General features: G+C 48.3%; 4 protein-coding genes across 4 annotated transcripts in view; 3 read left to right on the top strand and 1 right to left on the bottom strand.

Annotated features, from left to right (window-relative positions):
• gcfc2 (GC-rich sequence DNA-binding factor 2) overlaps positions 1-6,167 on the top strand; it is a 7,366-nt gene extending 1,199 nt beyond the window's left edge. The window contains 19 exon segments of the mRNA XM_067260950.1: positions 6-330; positions 561-665; positions 765-947; positions 1,052-1,159; positions 1,162-1,296; positions 2,004-2,107; positions 2,768-2,886; positions 3,168-3,351; positions 3,469-3,592; positions 3,719-3,794; positions 3,958-4,034; positions 4,306-4,500; positions 4,602-4,751; positions 4,832-4,953; positions 5,078-5,154; positions 5,263-5,329; positions 5,436-5,582; positions 5,740-5,879; positions 5,969-6,167. Of these exon segments, the coding sequence (XP_067117051.1) occupies positions 6-330; positions 561-665; positions 765-947; positions 1,052-1,159; positions 1,162-1,296; positions 2,004-2,107; positions 2,768-2,886; positions 3,168-3,351; positions 3,469-3,592; positions 3,719-3,794; positions 3,958-4,034; positions 4,306-4,500; positions 4,602-4,751; positions 4,832-4,953; positions 5,078-5,154; positions 5,263-5,329; positions 5,436-5,582; positions 5,740-5,879; positions 5,969-6,086 (2,556 nt within the window). The 3' untranslated portion in view covers positions 6,087-6,167.
• A 583-nt stretch (positions 6,168-6,750) lies between these two features.
• pfn4 (profilin family member 4) lies at positions 6,751-7,629 on the top strand. The gene is made up of 4 exons (XM_067260227.1): positions 6,751-6,942; positions 7,102-7,233; positions 7,389-7,494; positions 7,601-7,629. Exons 1-4 carry the CDS (start codon positions 6,820-6,822, stop codon positions 7,627-7,629), a joined length of 390 nt encoding a protein of 129 aa, XP_067116328.1. The 5' UTR covers positions 6,751-6,819.
• A 364-nt stretch (positions 7,630-7,993) lies between these two features.
• Positions 7,994-13,598, bottom strand: LOC136965924 (saccharopine dehydrogenase-like oxidoreductase). Its single transcript, XM_067260226.1, has 12 exons — positions 13,132-13,598; positions 12,652-12,764; positions 12,080-12,160; positions 10,623-10,752; positions 10,453-10,502; positions 10,154-10,284; positions 9,919-10,036; positions 9,642-9,761; positions 9,465-9,521; positions 9,240-9,345; positions 8,933-9,014; positions 7,994-8,826 (listed from the first exon to the last, which is right to left on the bottom strand). Exons 1-12 carry the CDS (start codon positions 13,328-13,330, stop codon positions 8,736-8,738), a joined length of 1,278 nt encoding a protein of 425 aa, XP_067116327.1. The 5' UTR covers positions 13,331-13,598; the 3' UTR covers positions 7,994-8,735.
• A 398-nt stretch (positions 13,599-13,996) lies between these two features.
• On the top strand, positions 13,997-18,388 carry tfb2m (transcription factor B2, mitochondrial). The gene is made up of 10 exons (XM_067260450.1): positions 13,997-14,121; positions 14,594-14,901; positions 15,017-15,206; positions 15,321-15,412; positions 15,499-15,652; positions 15,903-16,051; positions 16,270-16,359; positions 16,783-16,839; positions 17,225-17,373; positions 17,585-18,388. The coding sequence occupies exons 2-10, from the start codon at positions 14,650-14,652 to the stop codon at positions 17,769-17,771; spliced, it is 1,320 nt and encodes a 439-aa protein (XP_067116551.1). The 5' UTR covers positions 13,997-14,121; positions 14,594-14,649; the 3' UTR covers positions 17,772-18,388.
• The last annotated feature ends 359 nt before the right edge of the window (positions 18,389-18,747 follow it).

Raw genomic sequence — 18,747 nt, 5'->3', positions numbered from 1 at the left:
ATAAGAAGGTCCGTAGAAACATCCGTCAAAGAAAAGGAGAATCCAGCGACGAGGATGAACAAAAAGACGGAAGCAGAGATGATACCAAAGTAGTACACCCTGCTGCTGTAAATATAAAACCGTCAAAGTTGCCCCAGAACCGCGGGATCTCTTGCAGTTCAAAGCGGGAGGTGACGCCTCCTAAATCGGACTCAAGTGGTGACGAGGACCCTGGGGAGGTCGGTGGACCCTTCGCTGTCCGTAACAGGAACGTGGATGTCGGGAAGAAGAAGAAGAAGGGAAACGTACTTAGCTTTTCGGATGAAAAGAAGGTAAAATTGTCTTAACTTGGTCGATAAGCCTCATGTCAACTTAGACGTATTTCGAACGTCAGCCGTTTTGAGGATCTCCTCACTCTGCGTTCTGAGTCTGCTCCTCAGTCCAGCTGTGTCACTGCTGCCAAGATGGACTGCAGGCTACGTCCTTCCAGTTCGATCTTTATTTTGATACCAATAACTCAACACAGAGATATCGATCGATAGACAGACAGACTCGCTAACTGTTTCTTCTCTCGTCATCAGGTAAGGTATCCGAATTCAAGGTGAAGAAACTAGTGGATAAAGCTGTTGTTTTCCAAGCGCGTAAGAAAGAAGATTCACTTGCGAAGACCACTTTCATACCCGCAGGTAAACAACCCCACACATTTCATATTCCCAGGCTATTACCAGTCTCTCCAAGCCAAACCTAACCACGGATAACCATTTGTATCTTCCTCAACCTAACAGGCACAGCCAGAAGGAACGTGACTAGGGCTGAATCACCTTCAAGGCCTTCTGGTAGTGATGATGATGATGATGATGGGGTCTCAGGTGAAGAGCTGTCCCCAGACAGTGACCCAGAGGAAGAGGCCAAGTCCACCTCCAGCTCAGTCTCCTCCAAAACCTCCAAGTCCTCCGCCCCCAAAAAGGGTCGGTCCATCTCTCAAGTCCACGTCTGCGCTCTTCAACAGACATGAACACATGCATGGACACTGAAAATGGACTGTTAATTAGTAAAAGTTTTTCCTTTGCAGTGGTGATCCCAGACGCCCGGAGGATCCAGGCAGCCAGGAGGCAGCGTCAGGAGGCCCGAGCCCAGAAGGAGTACATCCCTCTGGGGAGGGAAGGGGAGCGGTCCCCAGCACCCCTGGAGACCTGGACCGGGACGAGGGGAGCGACGGACACGAGGACGATGACGATGAACCAGACGACCACGAACGCAGGATCGAGTTTGCCCCGAGACCCAGGACTGTGAGGGAGAGGATCGCAGAGAAGCTGGGTGAGGATGGGAGAAAGGCTGGGTGAGGAAGGGGGAGAGGCTGGGTGAGGAATGGAGAGAGGAGGAGAGAGGCTGGGTGAGGGAAGGGGGAGAGGCTGGGTGAGGAAGGGAGAGAGGAGGAGAGAGGCTGGGTGAGGAAGGGGGAGAGGCTGGGTGAGGAAGGGGGAGAGGCTGGGTGGGGGAGAGGGAGAGAGGAGGAGAGAGGCTGGGTGAGGAAGGGGGAGAGGCTGGTTGGGGAGAGGGAGAGAGGAGGATAGAGGCTGGGTGAGGAAGGGGGAGAGGGAGAGAGAGGCTGGGGGAGGAAGGGGGAGAGGCTGGTTGGGGGAGAGGGAGAGAGGAGGAGAGAGGCTGGGTGAGGAAGGGGGAGAGGGAGAGAGAGGCTGGGGGAGGAAGGGGGAGAGGGAGAGAGAGGCTGGGGGAGAGGGGGGAGAGGAGAACAGATCCTGGGTGAGTGAGTGGAGAGGGGTAGAACAAGAAAGGGGGACCGGAATAGGAGAGAGGGAGAGTGGAGGAGAGGAAAAGTGGTGGACGAGGAGGAGAATACATGGGGAGTAGTGAGTGAACAACCAGATGAAAAGGAAAGAAGGCCACCTGACATTCAGTTGGTTAAAGGAGAAAATGAGGAGAAGAAACGAAACATTTCTGAAGGAGATATTAAGCACCTTAGGCTAACTGTTGTGTGTTGTGTGTGTGTGTGTGTGTTGCAGGAGGGAGTGCCAGTGAGGACAGCGACTCCCAGGAGAGAGAAGACCAGGAGCTCTGGGAGGAGCAGCAGATAGGGAAGGGGGTCAAGAGACACCCGGGGGAACAGGTACCACGCTGTCATCCCTCCCTCTGTCATCCCTCCCTCTGTCATCACTCCCTCTGCCATCCCTCCCTCTCTCTCTCTGTCTCCACACTTTTCCAGCACTTTATTTAGACCACAAGAAAAAAGCAGCACACCCATTCTCTGTACTTCTAATGCTTCCATCCTCTCTTCCCCTCTTTTCCTTCCCCTCCCCTGCCTCTCCTCATCCCCTCCCCTCCCCTGCCTCTTCTCCTCCCCCTCCTCCCCTCCTCCCTCCCTCCCTCCCCCCCTCCCCTGCCTCTCCTCCTCCCCTGCCTCTCCTCCTCCCCTCCTCCTCCTCCTCCCCTCTCCTCCTCCCCTCCCCTGCCTCTCCTCCTCCTCTCCTCCCCTCCTCCTCCTCCCCTCCTCCTCCTCCCCTGCCTCTCCTCCTCCCCCTCCTCCCCTCCCCTGCCTCTCCTCCTCCCCTGCTCCCCTCCCCTGCCTCTCCTCCTCCCCTGCCTCTCCTCCTCCCCTCCCCTCCTCCTCCTCCCCTCCCCTGCCTCTCCTCCTCCCCTCCTCCTCCTCCCCTCCTCCTCCTCCCCTCCCCTCCTCCTCCTCCCCTCCTCCTCCTCCCCTCCCCTGCCTCTCCTCCTCCCCTCTCCTCCTCCCCTCTCCTCCTCCCCTCCTCCCTCCCTCCCTCCCCAGAGCCCCAGCAGTGACAGCAGTGTGTGCAGTGGCCGAGGCAGGCTGAAGAAAAGGCCCGTGATTCCAGAGACTCTTCCTGCAGTCACAGTCAGCATGGTGAAGAGGAGGATCACTGGGAAGTCAGTCAGCACCCCTCCTAAACATAGCACCACTGACAGGCAGAGCAGGGTGACTCAGCACAATCTAAAGCAGGTCTAACTTGCCTCCTCTGTGCCTTTGTGTGGTCTTACTTTTTTTTTTTCTTCCCACCTTTCCATTCTCTACCTCCACCTCTTTTTCTCGCCCACACCCTTCTATGCTCCTCTCACCTCTACCTCTGTCCTCCCTCCCCCTCTCTCTCTCTCTCTCTCTCTCTCTCTCTCTCTCTCTCTCTCTCTCCTCCCCCCTCCTTCTCTCCCAGGCTGGACTCTCTGAGAGGGGTCCACAGGGCCCGCGAGGCAGAGCTGAGGAGGATGGAGGGGGACATAGAGGGTGCCAGAACCGCCCTGGAGAACCTGGAGAACAGTTCCTCGGACCGGCAGCTGAGTTTCTACCGCGACATGAACCTCTACGTACGGAACCTGGTGGAATGCCTGAGAGAGAAGGTCAGAGAGGAAGCCCCTGTTGAACTCTGGGAGGAACGGAGCAGGATGGATCCTCTCCACATGCATCCTGGTGGGAATATATGGCTGTTGTGTTTTATTGTGCTGTGTGTCGTGCAGGTTGTGGAGATCAACTCACTGGAGCTGGACATGCACTCTCTGCTGTCTGACCAGGCGGAGGCGCTGTTGTCCCGCAGACGGGAGACTGTCCGACAGGAGTCCTCCCGCCTACAGCAGCTCTGTTGTGAGTGTGTGTGTGTGTGTTTATTGGTGTGTGTGTATGGTTGTGTGCTTGTGTGTTTGTAACTGTATGGGTGTGTGTGTCTTTGATGTTTCACTGATATCTCACTCTCTCTCTCTCTCTCTCTAGACAGCAGTGAACCACAAAGTGAAGGCCAGTCAGGTGACCAGTCAGGTGACCACCTGAACGAGACACTGGTTAAAGGGTGAGAGAGAGAGAGAGAGAGGTTGCGGCTTTCCTAAGTGGTCAAGCGTTAACGTGTTTTAGCATTTAAATGCTAAATGCTAAATGTACGATACCGTTCCATCGCAAACACGTTCACTGCTGCTCTTGTATTACACTGACATCATAAAACATTTCCCCCTCAGTGACGAAGACTCTGACAGTCTTCCAGTGGACTGCGAGCCTTCGGCTGAGGAAGAGGAAGAACTGCAGAAGAAGAAAGGTAAGGCGGGGCGCGGCACTACCAAACAGCTACTTTCGTTATCTGTGAGGCAGTTATGAGATTTACATTTAGTCATTTAGCAGATGCTCTTATCCAGAGCGACTTACAGTAAGAACAGGGACATTCCCCCCGAGGCAAGTAGGGTGAAGTGCCTTGCCCAAGGACACAACGTCATCTGGCATGGCCGGGAATCGAACTGGCAACCTTTTGTTTACTAGCCCGCTTCATCATCATCACCCCACCTCCTCCCCCTCCCTCCCTCCCCCTCCAGCTGAGCTGGTGAGTCGGTCTCAGGGCGTGTTTGCAGATGTCCAGGAGGAGTTCTGGGACGTGAGGAAGGTGCTGCGTCGGTTCGAGGAGTGGAGAAGCTTGTTCTCCGAGTCCTACCACAGCGCCTACATCAGCCTCTGTCTGCCCAAACTGCTCAACCCCCTCATCAGACACCAGATCCTGGGCTGGACCCCTACAGGTACCAACAGGAACACACTCACTCACAGTACACACACACACAGAGGACTGTGAGATGTTGTTTATGTGTTTTATCTATGTTGTGTTTCTGCTGTGTGTTCCAGTCAGCAGTGGAGGACTTTGAGGCGTTGCCATGGTACTCTGCTGTGGAGGCCTTTTGCCACGGCGACGGTTACGAGGAGAAGGAGAACGCTGACAGGAAGACTCTGCCTGCCATCATAGAGAAAACACTGCTGCCCAAAATACAGGGTATGTTCTCTCTCTGTCTCTCTCTCTCTGTCTCTCTCTCTCTCACACACTCAAATATGCAAATTGTAACCTCCCCCCAGGCTATGTGGAGCTGGTGTGGGACCCCCTGTCCAGGCAGGAGTCCTCCCGATTGGCAGTGCTCTGCCACAGACTGAAGGATGACTACTTCCTGTTCCAGGGAGAGCACAGCAAACCGGTCAAGGTGAACAGTCATTTTCAGTTTGTGTTTTTGTCATTTTTGTTTAATGGTAAATCAATACCACCTGAAAACCTGACCATCTGTGTGGTCAGATAACTCAATTGTGTGCACCCCCCCTCCCCCATAGGCATTTTTGGACGCAGTGATTGGTCGGCTGAAGACCTCAGTGGATGAAGATGTCTTCATCCCTCTCTATCCTAAAAAGTGAGCCTAGACATGCAGGCAGGATTCATTAAAAGGATACAAGTTCTAGAATGAGTGAACTTGGAGATGAACACAGCTGTTGATGTTGTCCTCTGTTTTCTCCGACAGGTTTCTGGAAGACAGCTCTTCTCCACAGTGTAGGTTCAGAGACGGACAGTTCTGGACTGCCGTAAAGGTAAAGGAGTTGAAGGAGAACTTGCGTAGCTTTACATTGTGTGTGTGTTGCCGTTTGTGTCCCTCTTTAATACGTGTGTGTGTGTGTGTGTGTGTGTGTGTGCCAGCTCCTGAGTAGCATGTCTCTGTGGGAGGGGGTGGTGTCAGGGGAGGCCCTGAGGGAGGTGATGTTGGACCAGCTCCTGAACCGCTACCTGATGATGACGATGCTGAACGATCCCCGACCACAAGATTCCCTCCGCAAGACCAGCAAGGTCCGCTTCATGCCCATCTGTCAAACCCTGTCTGGGTATTAACAATGTTCCTTCTCTGGTTTTTAAGGGTGTCTGTGATCAAGATTTAAAATTCGATTTTGTTTACCTCTCTCTCCTTCGATTCTTCTTGTCTTCTTGTTTCCATCTCTCTTCCCAGGTGGCTGAGTGTTTTCCTGAGTCGTGGTTCAGCCATGTGAGTGGTGGTTCGTCTCTTCCCCAACTCCTGTCTCTCAGTAAACACCTGCTCCAGATAGCCCATTCTGTCTGCAAGCAGCAGCCAGACAGCTCCAGCACCAGGTAACACTGCCACCAGCCCATCCCACTCACACCTCAAACTGGAAAGTGTTATTATGTTCGTACATTGTTTGTTTTTTCTTTGACCCTAGGGAATTTCTGAGTGACGTGCTTAAGGTTCTGGCCCGCATCAAAGCTTGGGACAACGCCACGTCCTTAGCAGAGAAATATCATTACACAGATCTCCTGGACGCTTTCGATATGTCCTGATCATCATGTTGTGATTCAGTGTACAGTTTATAGCTGTACTTTTTTTTTAAGAATAAAAATATTTTTCATTGTGTTTATAGATACGATCGTATTTACATTATTTCAGTTCACAAAATGTTTGACCACTAATCTAGCATGTTGTGCCCTCAGATGCCTCTAAATGGGATGTTTGAACATAGCCAGGAAGAAAAAATAATAGTAGTAGAAGGAAATTACTAAAAGTTTTATTTAAAACTGAAATTCACAAAAAAATTGTGATTTTAAAAGATTTAAAAAAAACTGGGATATAATGTGTATCCCCTCTGTAACTAATATGGTAGACAGCAAACGTTACAGAGGGGATACACATTATATCAGGCCGTTTTTTCATCTCATAATGTGTATCCCCTCTGTAATTTTTTGCTAGAGAAGAGCAGACATCTCCATATTATCTCAGGTTGTTCATTGTGACCAAAAGAACACAGAAAATAACACAATGATGGCAGGACAGACCCTTTGCATGTTAGGGGAGGGGATACACATATCAGGTGAAAAAACGCCCAGGTGTTCCATCTAAGAGGTGAATTCGAAGTGCAGCAGTTAAACTCCGCTTCTCTGAGTGCACGCCCGCTCCCGCGGCTAAGTGCCGTGGCACGACACTGGTTTGTTACTGGTTTCTATAGAAACCAGTAACAAACTTTTTGAGAGAGAAAAAAAACTTGATTGTAACCTTGACAGGATACAAAATACAACGATGAGTCTCAACCAATTTCAAATTATGATTAACGATTGCCTTATTGACACAAAACACGTGGAAAACGCTGCAATATTGGTGGCAAAAAATGGAAACGTGACCGCTGCATCTGCCAGGTTTCAGGTAACAATGTAGCCTATAGCTAGAGCTCTTCTAGCCTACTACTGTACCGAAACTCTATAGCTGGAACGCAACTTGACTTATTTGCCTCGCTATCTAGCACCAGCTAAATGTGGTTTATTTAAATGAGTTAACGGCAGCGTTGCCAACGCAACTTTCCAGATTGTTCCGCAGGCCCAGATGTTTGCAGACGCCTTTAAGGATCTGACCGCCACGAGAGAGCGAGGATTCTACTTCCAAGAAAAAGCGTACACGTGTGTCCGGGCAGACCGAAGCTCCATATACTGCAAATGTGTTAGTTTATCAGTATAAAGTTAGCAACATATGTGACATGATATGAATTCAAAATAGTACACACTCAATCCTAAATTTCTAAAACCAATTGTCCCGTTGTAGACTTTAATTCCATGAATTGGGAACGTCTCACTAGTAGAAAGGTGTTTTTACAGGGTGTGCACGGGTTGATATTGGTGAGGACCACACTGTACGTAATTATTGCCACCTACAACGGGAGCATGTACCCCAGCGTTTGTGTGGAAGCGGTTGAGAAACTAGGTAAGATCTTTATGTATTGGGATTAACACTAGTGTCATTTTGTGGTAGCCTCTAATACCAGAAGTTTTTAATCACACATACTTTAAAAATTAATGTAACTTTGCAGCGGAATACCTCAAAGAAAAGGGCAAATGAGGAGGCTGAACTGCGGGTGATCCGCGTCTAACAGCCGCTGATAAATGATCGACAAAGCGAAGTGGCCGCCCCTTTAATGGACTGTAACAGAAAGCATGTCAAACTCAGGAGGCTTCTATTCAGCGTGATACCTGCACACCTAAATAATGCTCTGATGAATTTGAACATAGTAGGAAAAACTTATTAGGCTTGATGGATGGAACCTCAACATTGACTCTTGCAGTTGGATATTCAATCAGTCCAATGTGCAAATGTATGTCAGACTAAAATGAACTGTGTTGGTCAGGTACTGCAGTTGATCAGGAGTGTATTCTTTTGTAAACATTCATTTTAAGTTCAAAGCAAAAACTCAGCCACTACAACAGATATTTCCAGCAGTGCTGTTGGCTTTATTCATAAGATAAAGACTAGGCAAGCAGAATGCAACTCAAAACACTGCACACAAACACTGCACACTCCTGGGCATGCTCAGTGGTAGTATTGCTCCTTTACCAGTAGTACCATGACATGTTGCTTAGAGGCAGCAAGCATCACATTCTTAAAATGATCAAGCTGTTTAGGAGGGAGCATTGTACCAGTTCTTTAGCAACAAACTTTGTTTCAATAAACAGGTTGAGAAAAATGTGCTTTGATAAAGCAAGGCTATTCAGTTACTGTTGGAAATCAGAACTGGTGCCAATCATGTTGTGGGCTTCTGGAATTCTGCATGTTCTAAATAGGAGCTTGTAAATCTTGGGACTTCCAGGAAACAGTGCACAGAAAGTCAACAGTAAACACGGCAGAATGGGCCGAAAAACTACCAAATACATCTGAACCAATTCAACAGATATAGTAAAACGACCCTTATGAGAAACAATTATGAACATTTGAAGTGAGAGCAAACTGTATTATTGAGGGTAAGACTGACACCAAGCTCAAATGCAAACGCAGAAGAGAAACTGTATTGATATAGGTATTCTACTCTGGTGAACCATGACAAATACCACAAACCAGCAAAACCGTTAGTGAGCGTGGCTAAAGACTATTTTCATATTTCCAATAACAAACATATGCGATGTTCAGGATAGCATAGACAGATGGGAATGACCTGGAGTTGGTGGGCAGGTTTAGATGACAGAAAACTGGATGCCATGTTTGTTGAGGCGATTAATCAGTGTGGTCTTAGCAAAAGCTGCTCCTGGAGTGTATACACCACCCCTACAGAGAGAGGGCGACAAATAAGAGGTAGATGAAAGAAAAATTGTTAAACCAAATCAACCTTTTTCTTTAAGTAGTAATAGTGAAGGAGGAAGTCAGAACTCACTTCTTGGGAAGGGCGTTGGGCTCGTTCAGGATGGTGATAGCTGATTGGACCATGGTTATGGGTGTGGCTACATATCCCGCCTCTAAAACAGCAAAACATTACTTCTGTCAGATGAGTGTGGCAGTTGGAAGAAACCACTGGTATTACGGTTCTATGCAACACTTGCCAAAGCTGCCGAAAGGAATGTAATTATCCAAATTTCAAGTCACTTCTTTGAAAATAAAATAGTAGTTTAACTAATGGTTAAGAGTAGCCTGTTACAGTACAACAACCAGAGCGTGTGAACATGGCGGAGCAGTGACATCACCTGGGCCCTGGACGAGGGTGCGGATCTTGGCGTTGGGTCGACCTTGAGACGGGTCCTCGGTGTAGCCCTCCCCATAGAAGGCAAACTGAAAGGATGCTCCCTCCATCTGACACACACACACACACCATTTAGAAGCACTGTTACGACACAATAGAATGCCCGAGAGTGAGGGATTCTCTAGGGCCCACAGGTAGTTCCCTTGAGGAGGTTGAAAGGAGACTCTACCTGCTTCCTGGTTGGTCCCTGCTTGGTGAAGAACCCGAAGGAGAAGAACTCTGGGAACTGCAGGAGGAAGAGAATTATGAGCATTTGTTTGGGTAAGGTGTGTTGTGCGTGTGTCAATGTGTGTGTGTGCGCGTTTTTCAATGTGTGTGTGTGCGTGCATCTGTCGTTTTCTTTCACCTTGATCAGCAGGTTTCGTCCCCAGCTGAACTTGACAAAGAACCAAAACATCATTCCAGCGAAAAGCATCTTGATTATGTTTCCCACGCCCCCTACTCCTGCATATGCACCATACTGGACCTGGAGGTCAAGAAGATGTCAAAGGTCAAACAAAGGAGTGTATATGTGAGAAAGGGAATATGGAGGCAGAGAGAGAATGTGGAGGCAGAGAGAATATGGAGGCAGAGAGAGGGGTAGAGAGAGACTGGAGGCAGAGAGAGAGAGTAGAGCCGCTCACAGGGTTCTCCTGGTTCTCCTCCAGTAGGAAGCGCTGGGTTCTCTTCACCACAGAGGGATCTGCACCCATAAAGGGGACTGCGTACTGCTGCACCTCATCACTGTAGAACAGCGCACTCCTACACACACACACACACACCCACAGTTAGCATCAACAAGACCCCCCCTCCCCCGAATTCAATCAACATCACAAGCCTGTGACCGCAGCTCGCCACCCGGAGCCCCGTGTTCACTACCTGCGCTTGATCTTTGACCCCACCACCGGGAGGGGCTTGTAGCCAAACTTCCTCCTCAGGCTACGAAGCTTTCCGCTGTCGGCGAAGCCGTAGATGGCTGACTGCCATGTGCCGTCATGGATGGAGCCTCCCTGAGAGAGAGAGAGACACAGAGAGAGAGAGAGAGAGAGGTAGAGAGAGATGAAGGGATTACCTAAATAAAACTTTAAAGTTTTTAAAGTTTGAATAAAAGACTATTCATGTTGGATGTCAGGGTAAACCTAGTCCAGTGAAAGGGTTTCTGGGATATGGAGACTTACCTCAGGGCCTGAACTGGCCGTCAGGAAGCTCTCTACTGCTGTGAGTGTTCCTGTGAGCGCACACACACACACGAGGAGATATTTTTAATTCAATACAAAACTTGGATTGTGATGATAGGCTTCACATGACATGCATGCGGCAATCATTCTCAATACACACACACACACACCTTTGAACTGGTCCCTGGTAAAGATGACGCCCATGTCAGCTGGGATGGAGTCAAAGCCACAGCTCCCCACGACGTAAACCCCCTTCTCACCCGCCTGGCTGTTGTAGTTCAACTGCATGCTCTCTAGAAACTACACACATGCATGTGCGCACACAGGATTAAAAATAAGCACAACACACACACACACCACAAAGGGGATAGGAATGCAAACACAAACGAACAGCGCTGGATGAACCAGGACAGGGTGTGATTAGATTGGGATAGAGCAGTAAATAAGTAAGGTCTGATCTAATGGACAGCAGCATGTCACTGGGCATGACTCCTGTCCTCCCTGCTGGAGCCTCTGTCAGACAGCCTCTCTCTTCACCCAGGCTTCACCCAGGCTTCCCCCAGGCTTCCCCCAGGCTTCCCCCAGGCTTTACCCAGGCTTCACCCAGGCTTCACCCAGGCTTCCCCCAGGCTTTACCCAGGCTTTACCAAGGCTTCCCCCAGGCTTCCCCCAGGCTTCCCCCAGGCTTCCCCCAGGCTTTACCCAGGCTTCCCCCAGGCTTCCCCCAGGCTTCCCCCAGGCTTCCCCCAGGCTTCCCCCAGGCTTCCCCCGGCTTCACCCAGGCTTCCCCCAGGCTTCACCCAGGCTTTACCCAGGCTTTACCCAGGCTTCACCCAGGCTTCACCCAGGCTTCCCCCAAGCTTCCCCCAGGCTTCACCCAGGCTTTACCCAGGCTTCCCCCAGGCTTCACCCAGGCTTTACCCAGGCTTTACCCAGGCTTCACCCAGGCTTCACCCAGGCTTCACCCAGGCTTCACCCAGGCTTCACCCAGGCTTCACCCAGGCCCATAACCAGCGTCCGAGTTAAAGTGAGGTCCAACCAAAGACGTCAATAACAGATCAGGGATATTTACATTACATTTACATTTATTCATTTAGCAGATGCTTTTATCCAAAGCGACTTCCAAGCGAGAGCTTTAACAAAAGTGCATAGGTCAATGATCATAAACAACGAGATAGCCCCAAAAACATTATGAGTAGCCAAAACATGAGCATACATTGAGATAAGCAAATAAGTGCCAATGGGAAGAAACACAAGAGCATGTAGTTATATTCAATGTTTCTATATTTGGGGCAGGGCGGTATTTACATAGATAATAGTGGCTCTTTTTTTTATTTATTTTTTATGTATGAGGTCTGAACTTTTGGAACCTCTCATGGTCCTGGTCTCACCACAAGTGACCTGGAGTAAGAAGGTTGACTGTAGGTCCAGTTCACTAGTTCAGACCGCATCCAACTAACGGGAGTTCAATGGGGAGTAGAGGAAGCAAGAGAACACAGACAAAGAAATGGAATGCGGCCCCTCTAGTCTGCCTATTTAAGAGGTGAAGGGTGTGAGGGAACGAGAGGAGGAAGGAAGTGAACAGGTCTAGAAGTGGGACACGGCCACTCCAGTGAACATACAGTACCTGGGGCTCTCCACAGATGTCGATGTGGTGTGCTCCATTCTCCACACATGCCTTTACCACGGGCTCCCCCCAGAACCTGTACTACACACAGACAGACACACAGACAGAGTTAATGTCAGAAATCCAGTCTATCCATAACCAGGCATTAACTTCTAACTACCTGCTTAATCTAGATTCTAGAGTGTGTGTGCATGACTGACAGAAAGGGGGAATGGTACAAGGTACATTCAGTGATTTCACACTCGCTGATATTGTGCAAACAGCGATGTTGTGTCATTCCTGATATCTGGGTTATATTCTTCACCTGGAATGCCAGGTGATGAAATAAACTAATATCCAGAGGAGCAATGCTAGCACTTCAATCTAGGTCAGAGAAAGCGCTCTCTTTGGGATTCGCACTGTAAGATAGACAATTATATTCTGAGTCTGACACCGCTGTGCTGAGTACTATCACTATTCCGACCTTGACAATCACACTCATTGTACCTCAACAGAGCGTGCTCTGTCTGTGTGTGTTTGTGTGTGAGAGAGAGAGATTGTGTATGTATCCTTACAGACAGTGGGATACTTACAGGCCCCACACAGTTGAGAACGATCACACCCTGTTTGCACATGGCTGCCAGGGAGTCCGGCTCTCCTACATCTGCTACGATGATGTCCACCTCCGTCCTCAGCTCTGGCTTGCCTACAGCACAGGCAGAGGTCAAGAACAAGACCAAACACCCCATAATCCCCACTTCAACAAGATCTACTGACGAACACTGTACTTATGTAGGCACCGCATAACTTCCATTACTCATTGAAAGAAAGCTTGATTTAAAAAAAATAATGTTAGCTATATTCACGTTATTTGCTTTGTACACTTAATTAACTACTATGTATGTTGAGTGATCAGATTGGATCCTCCAGGAGAATGCTCTGAAAATCCGATTAGAGCCTTTGTTGAACACAATTGCACATGACGCACAACGTCGAACGCAAAGCAAGCAAACAAAAAACATTCATATTACTACAAGCAACACGTAGAATTTTACAGAAATAAAACGACATACTGAGGGCGGCAGCCGCCTGTTCCAGAACTTTTTCCAGCTTCGGTCTGCTTCTCCCAGCAACGGCCCATTTCAACGTCCCCTTTGGTCCCTCGGACGAGGTACGAGCTACCTCTTCCACTACAAACTGCCCTGTAAAGCCCGAGGCTCCGAAAATAATTATGTGATATGGCCTACTAGTAGAAGTTTCGACCTTTGCCATTGTTACAATTATCTAGCGGTTGAGTTACTGCCTTGCACTGGAGTGGAACTGCAACTGGAATCAACGACAGCAGCGTGGATCTATTTGACAGCTCTGTCTATTCCAGAGCGAACTAGCAGACAGCTGTACTTCCGTAGCTTAACCTAGGGTTAATGCACAATTTAAAGCTCAGCTATCTTAATGGGCGCGGACTACCTGCGGGTATTAAAGAAGACACCGCAGTTTTGATTGTTGATTGCAATCATGTATAAAGTGTTTTACTTCTGTGTGTAACCATCAACTATGATTATATGTGCTTTTGACGTGTTTAAAATACTAATTTGTGCCTGCAGCATGTAGCCTACTTCCGTACATTTTCTCAAGTAGCTGTGCTCCAATTGAATACAAGATTATGGGCGTTCCAATGCATGTATAGATTTTGATTGGATGACTGGGAAGTGACACTGTAGTGTCACTAAACTCACCCCTGGCTTAAATTGTTACCGCACATGTATCACTATTTTTTCTTCCATATTTGTTGTTAGATGTATTATGTTTGTACGAAATGTGTTTATTTGTTGGTAATAAAAAATAAAATAAAAAGAGTAAAGGAATTGGGAAAATAAGTCTCACTGTCGCCTGAAAATGACGCAGTGAACATGCACCCAATCCTCCATCATCAGGCACCACACGGGTTGCGAAAACACTGAGGGCAAATACGAGCTCAATGTCACAAAATTGGAAAGGATGTATTATGTAAATATATTAACTGAACTACAAAACCCGGACATAGTGGAATATAAGCTATAAAGGTATGTGAAGTCTTGAATCGATACGAAAAGCATAGCAAAGGTTGCGATTACATAGATGGCATTTTGCTATAATTAGCTACCTAGCTTTTACCAGCAACAGCAGCACAACGTGACTAGCTTAGTTTTCTGTCTTCTAGTTTTCTGGCCAGCTAACTTGTTAAATCATTTAAACTTGTCTGCAAACAGCGCAACAACTTTTACAGTCTAACCTTTACAGTAAGGTTAGCCACGTGCATGCGTTACATGTCGTAAAAGTCGATACCAAAGTCAACTTGGTGCCAGCTACTGTATATGCGACTCCAATATTAATACCGCTCGTAAGACAGAGCTACTTAGTATTCATATTTTTTTGTCTTTGCCGTATCATCATAAAACACCAGCTAGATCTTAAAAGTAATGGAACTGCACGTAGGGAAACTCTTTAACGCATCACATACATCCCTACCTTATACCTCTTCTCTTCTATTCACAGGTACCGGTCTCTCCCCCCTTTCTCTCTCTATCTGCCCCCCTCTCCACCTAGCCATCATGTCCACCCAGGTGTGCAGACTCCTGGTTTTGGCGATGCGATCTGCATGCTGTCGTCCCGGCAACAGGCCCTGTGTAAGGCCCCAGGTGTCCCTATGCTGTGGTCCCATGGCTCAGAGACGCTCCTACAGCCTGGACTCACTGTCATCTGGGCCTGGGGGGCCCCAGGTCCATCAATCCAGGGGGGACAGGCTGTCCCCGTCCTCCGCTCTCACCCACAGGCGGCTCTCTGCTGCAGCCATGTCTGTCAAGGTGGGTCTACACTCTCACACACTCACACAGATACACTCTGTGGAGAGGAGGGTTTCTGTTCTGTAGAGCATAGTTTTTAACGATTGTGTGTGTGTGTGTGTGTGTGTGTGTATAGGACCACCATTCTCCGCAACGCAGGTATGATGATCTGGATCTGGGCAGCGTGGAGGAGAACACTCTGAAGGCCAAGACCTGTCACACTGTGAGGCGCTTCCTCGTAGAGCCTGACCTCGCCAACCTGGTGGCTCAACACATGGGTCCAAACCTGGAGGACAGCAAAGCCGTCATCTTTGACTGCCACCCAGGTGGGCGTACTGGCGGACATATGGGCGAAGGGATTTTCGATATGAGCCTAAATACCAAGGTTGGTGTTTTAGAACTGGGATGTAGGACTCAGATGGATGTGCTGTGTGTCCCAGGTCCAGGGGTGCTGACCAGAACACTGCTCAACGCTGGGGCACAGAGAGTGGTCGCTCTGGAGCCACAACGATGCTTCCTGCCAGACCTCCGGGTAGGACTCACACACACACACACACACACACACGGTAACCTTTCCACAGCCTCTTGTTACATTGTGTTGTGTGTGTGTGTGTTCAGGCCCTGGAGAGCAAGTTGGATGGTCAGTTGGATGTGATCCAGTGTGACTTCTTCAATCTTGACCCTCTGACAGTGGTTACCCAGAGATCTACGGTCAGAAAGGCTGACAAGCTCTTCAGCGACCTGGGCATATCAGAGGCCAAATGGACTGATGGTGAGACGCAGGCACATTCACGCACTCGGGAAAGTTTCTCTCACACACTTTTTTTTTGGAAAGGTTGAAAACATTTGTGAAAAAAATAATTTAGAAAGGTTGCAAAACAAACAAATATATATTTTATTTTATTACTTTTGCAAAAAAAGTTGAAAAACTATTTGTTTCTGACAAAAGTTTTGAGAGGTTGAAATCTTCTTTTCAAAAGAGTTGACAAATACTTGATCAGGACTCTACTGTGTGTGTTCAGAGCCCTCTGTTAGGATGGTGGGGATCGTGCCTCACATGACTGAGAAGAATAAGATGTGGAGGCTGGTGTACTTTCTGTTAGAACGCCAATCCATCTTCCACTACGGACGCATCGAACTCAACCTGTTGATGAGTGAGAGAGAGTACCTGGTGAGAACACACGTCTTCACACACTCATGAAGACAGCTATGGTCGCAAAGAACCACTGCTTTGGCTGTAATGGGATTTTTTATCTTTGGGCCAATATGGCAAACAAGCCAAATCCCTTCTTCCTCAACACTGATTACCTGTGGACAGATGACTGTGATGATGATGATGATGATGATGATGAGGAGGATGGCGATGATGCTCATGTTCTTCTCCCTCAGAAACTGCTGGCTCGGCCAGGAGACATGGAGAACTACCGAGGGATTGGAGCCCTGTGGCAGATAGCCTGCAACATCCAGCTGCTGCACAAGGTGGGAGGGAGGGAGGGAGGGAAGGAGGGGAGGGAGGGAGGGAGGGAGGGAAGGAAGGAAGGAAGGAAGGAAGGAAGGAAGGAAGGAAGGGAAGGAAGGAGGGAGGGAGGGAGGGGGCATTCAGGTTGAAATAGAGGGGGTGCAGTAAAATGACGGGGAGGGAGATGGGGAAGGGAGAGGGAGTAGCAGATGGAGAGAGGGAGGAAGAGACAAGTAGGGTGAGAAAGGAAGATGACTAAAATGACTAAATGTAAATGTAAGATGGTAGGGGATGGGAGGAGAGGAAGAAGAGAGAGAAGGAAAACTGTTGGGAGGAGGGGTGGGCCTAACTAGGATCACAATCAGATTGTGCTGACCTGATACGACTGTCAACCTGAGGGGATTTGACTAACCAACATGTCTCCTATTGGTTGCGTCCTGCAGGAGCCCTGGTCCTCCTTTGTAACATCCTCTAAATCCATCCATGTTAAGAAGAGCAGGGTAAGAAACTGGGCTTCAAACTTCACCTCAGACTCCACAGACAATCATCTACAGTCAAACAGTGCATAAATATGTATAGTAGAAGAAAAAAAATCAAGGATCAGAATTGCATAGTTCCAACAGTTTTTCAGTGGCCAGTAACAATATCTCAATCTCTACAATATTACTTGGTACAGTGCCACAAAAACAGTGTTAAATCTTAAGGGAAACATATCTGCCTTGTAATATAATAAGATGTATTTATTTACTCATGTTGATAAGCCGTGATTGGTTGATTATGTTAGTCCAATCAGGAGGGTAAACTCTGTTAAAATAACAGGTGCAGTGTTACCTAGCGACCCAAAGTTGTTGAAGTGTTGTCTTGACGACATTGCCCCGCCCACAGCTCCCCAACCAGCACATGTGTCTGGTGCGCCTGACGCCCAGAGAGGATCTGTTCTCGGCCCACCTCAGCCCCTCCAACTCCTCAACGCTCATCATGATGGTCAAACAGTGTCTGACCAAGAGGAAGGCTCTGCTCATGGAAAAACTGAAGTATGTCACTCACACACACACACACACACACCTCCTTTCCCTTCTCTCCATCCCTCTGTGATCTCCTGCTCTCCTCATCTTCTCTTGTTGCTCATCCTTCCTTCTCTCCCACACCCTCCTCTTCACCTCTAAATCTCCCTCCCCTCTCCTCTCCTCTCCTCTCATGTCTGTCTTCCTCTTCTCTAACCCTTCCTCCTCCTGTCTATCCCAGCCTGTGGAGTCCAGAGAGTGGCCCTAAACTGCTGAGTCAGATGGGGATGCCAGAGGACATCCTGACGGGTCACGTCTACCCCCACGAGTACCGCCAGCTGTTTGAGCTGATGGAGGAGTCTCAGGAGTTCACCCAGAGCTGGCTCTACCAAGAGGTCCTGGACAACACAGAGGAGAGCTGGAGCTGAACAGCACCGCAGCCAGCGCCGCCCGCAGGCCTGGAGGGGTATTGCGACCGACTCTTAAAAGTAGAATGCGTGGTGTCTGTGAAACCTGAAGGACTGGTGTTGGATGATGCTGGCCCATGGCTGGCCATGATCAGGACTTGAGAGAGGGGATGTGTGTCAAGCCTGGACCTGCGTTTCCATGGAGAAGCAGACACTGCAGACAGGAAGACAGAATCAAGGTCAAGAGGCTGGATACTGACTCGTTTAAAGCCATTTCTTTAGACAGGTGTGGGTTTGTGTGGGTGTTTGTTTTATACTGTAGTTTTTTTTTTTTTGATGCAGCACATGAAAATGAATGGTTGAATCAGCAGATTTTTGGACTGTGCCTAAAGAGTACTACAGATTCTATGTATTTGTGTCTGTTGGTTCTGTATAAAGTCGAGACAATTCACTTAGCATTCAAGCCAACTATGTAAAAAGATATTGGTAAATGACGGTCTAATGCAGAATGCAACGTGATAATGTTATTTGGGGCACATAACAACAAACCTATCGGATCGTTTGTTCTTATTAAAAGCAATGTAACGTAAAGGCCGATACTGCGGTTTGCTGGCAATAAAATGGTTATTAATATCTGACTTTGACTTTGAATGTGCATACACAGTACCATTACCTGTATCCTCGAGCTATAAATATACCATGACCTGGGGATGAAATATTTGGTGGCTGATCAGGGCACGGGGCCGTTTTCCATAAAGTAAGTTTACCGACTAAGACTGGCTTTTTCGGTAAACTCGCTTTATGGAACAGGCCCCGGGGTCTCCAAACGCTACAGTCCAGAAGGTATTCCCCAATTCAGTCCCACGCAACTATTCAAAATGCTATTGAATTATGTCTAGCTTTTCAGGTAAATAATTTACACATTATCTGAAAGTATGAAATGAAGAAAGCATATTTGCCAACCTCTACTTGTTAGCATTCTGTAAATTACAGTAAA

Source organism: Osmerus mordax, chromosome 22 (assembly GCF_038355195.1).
Source record: "Osmerus mordax isolate fOsmMor3 chromosome 22, fOsmMor3.pri, whole genome shotgun sequence".
NCBI lineage: Eukaryota > Metazoa > Chordata > Actinopteri > Osmeriformes > Osmeridae > Osmerus > Osmerus mordax.
This window is presented reverse-complemented; position numbering and strand designations above follow the sequence as displayed.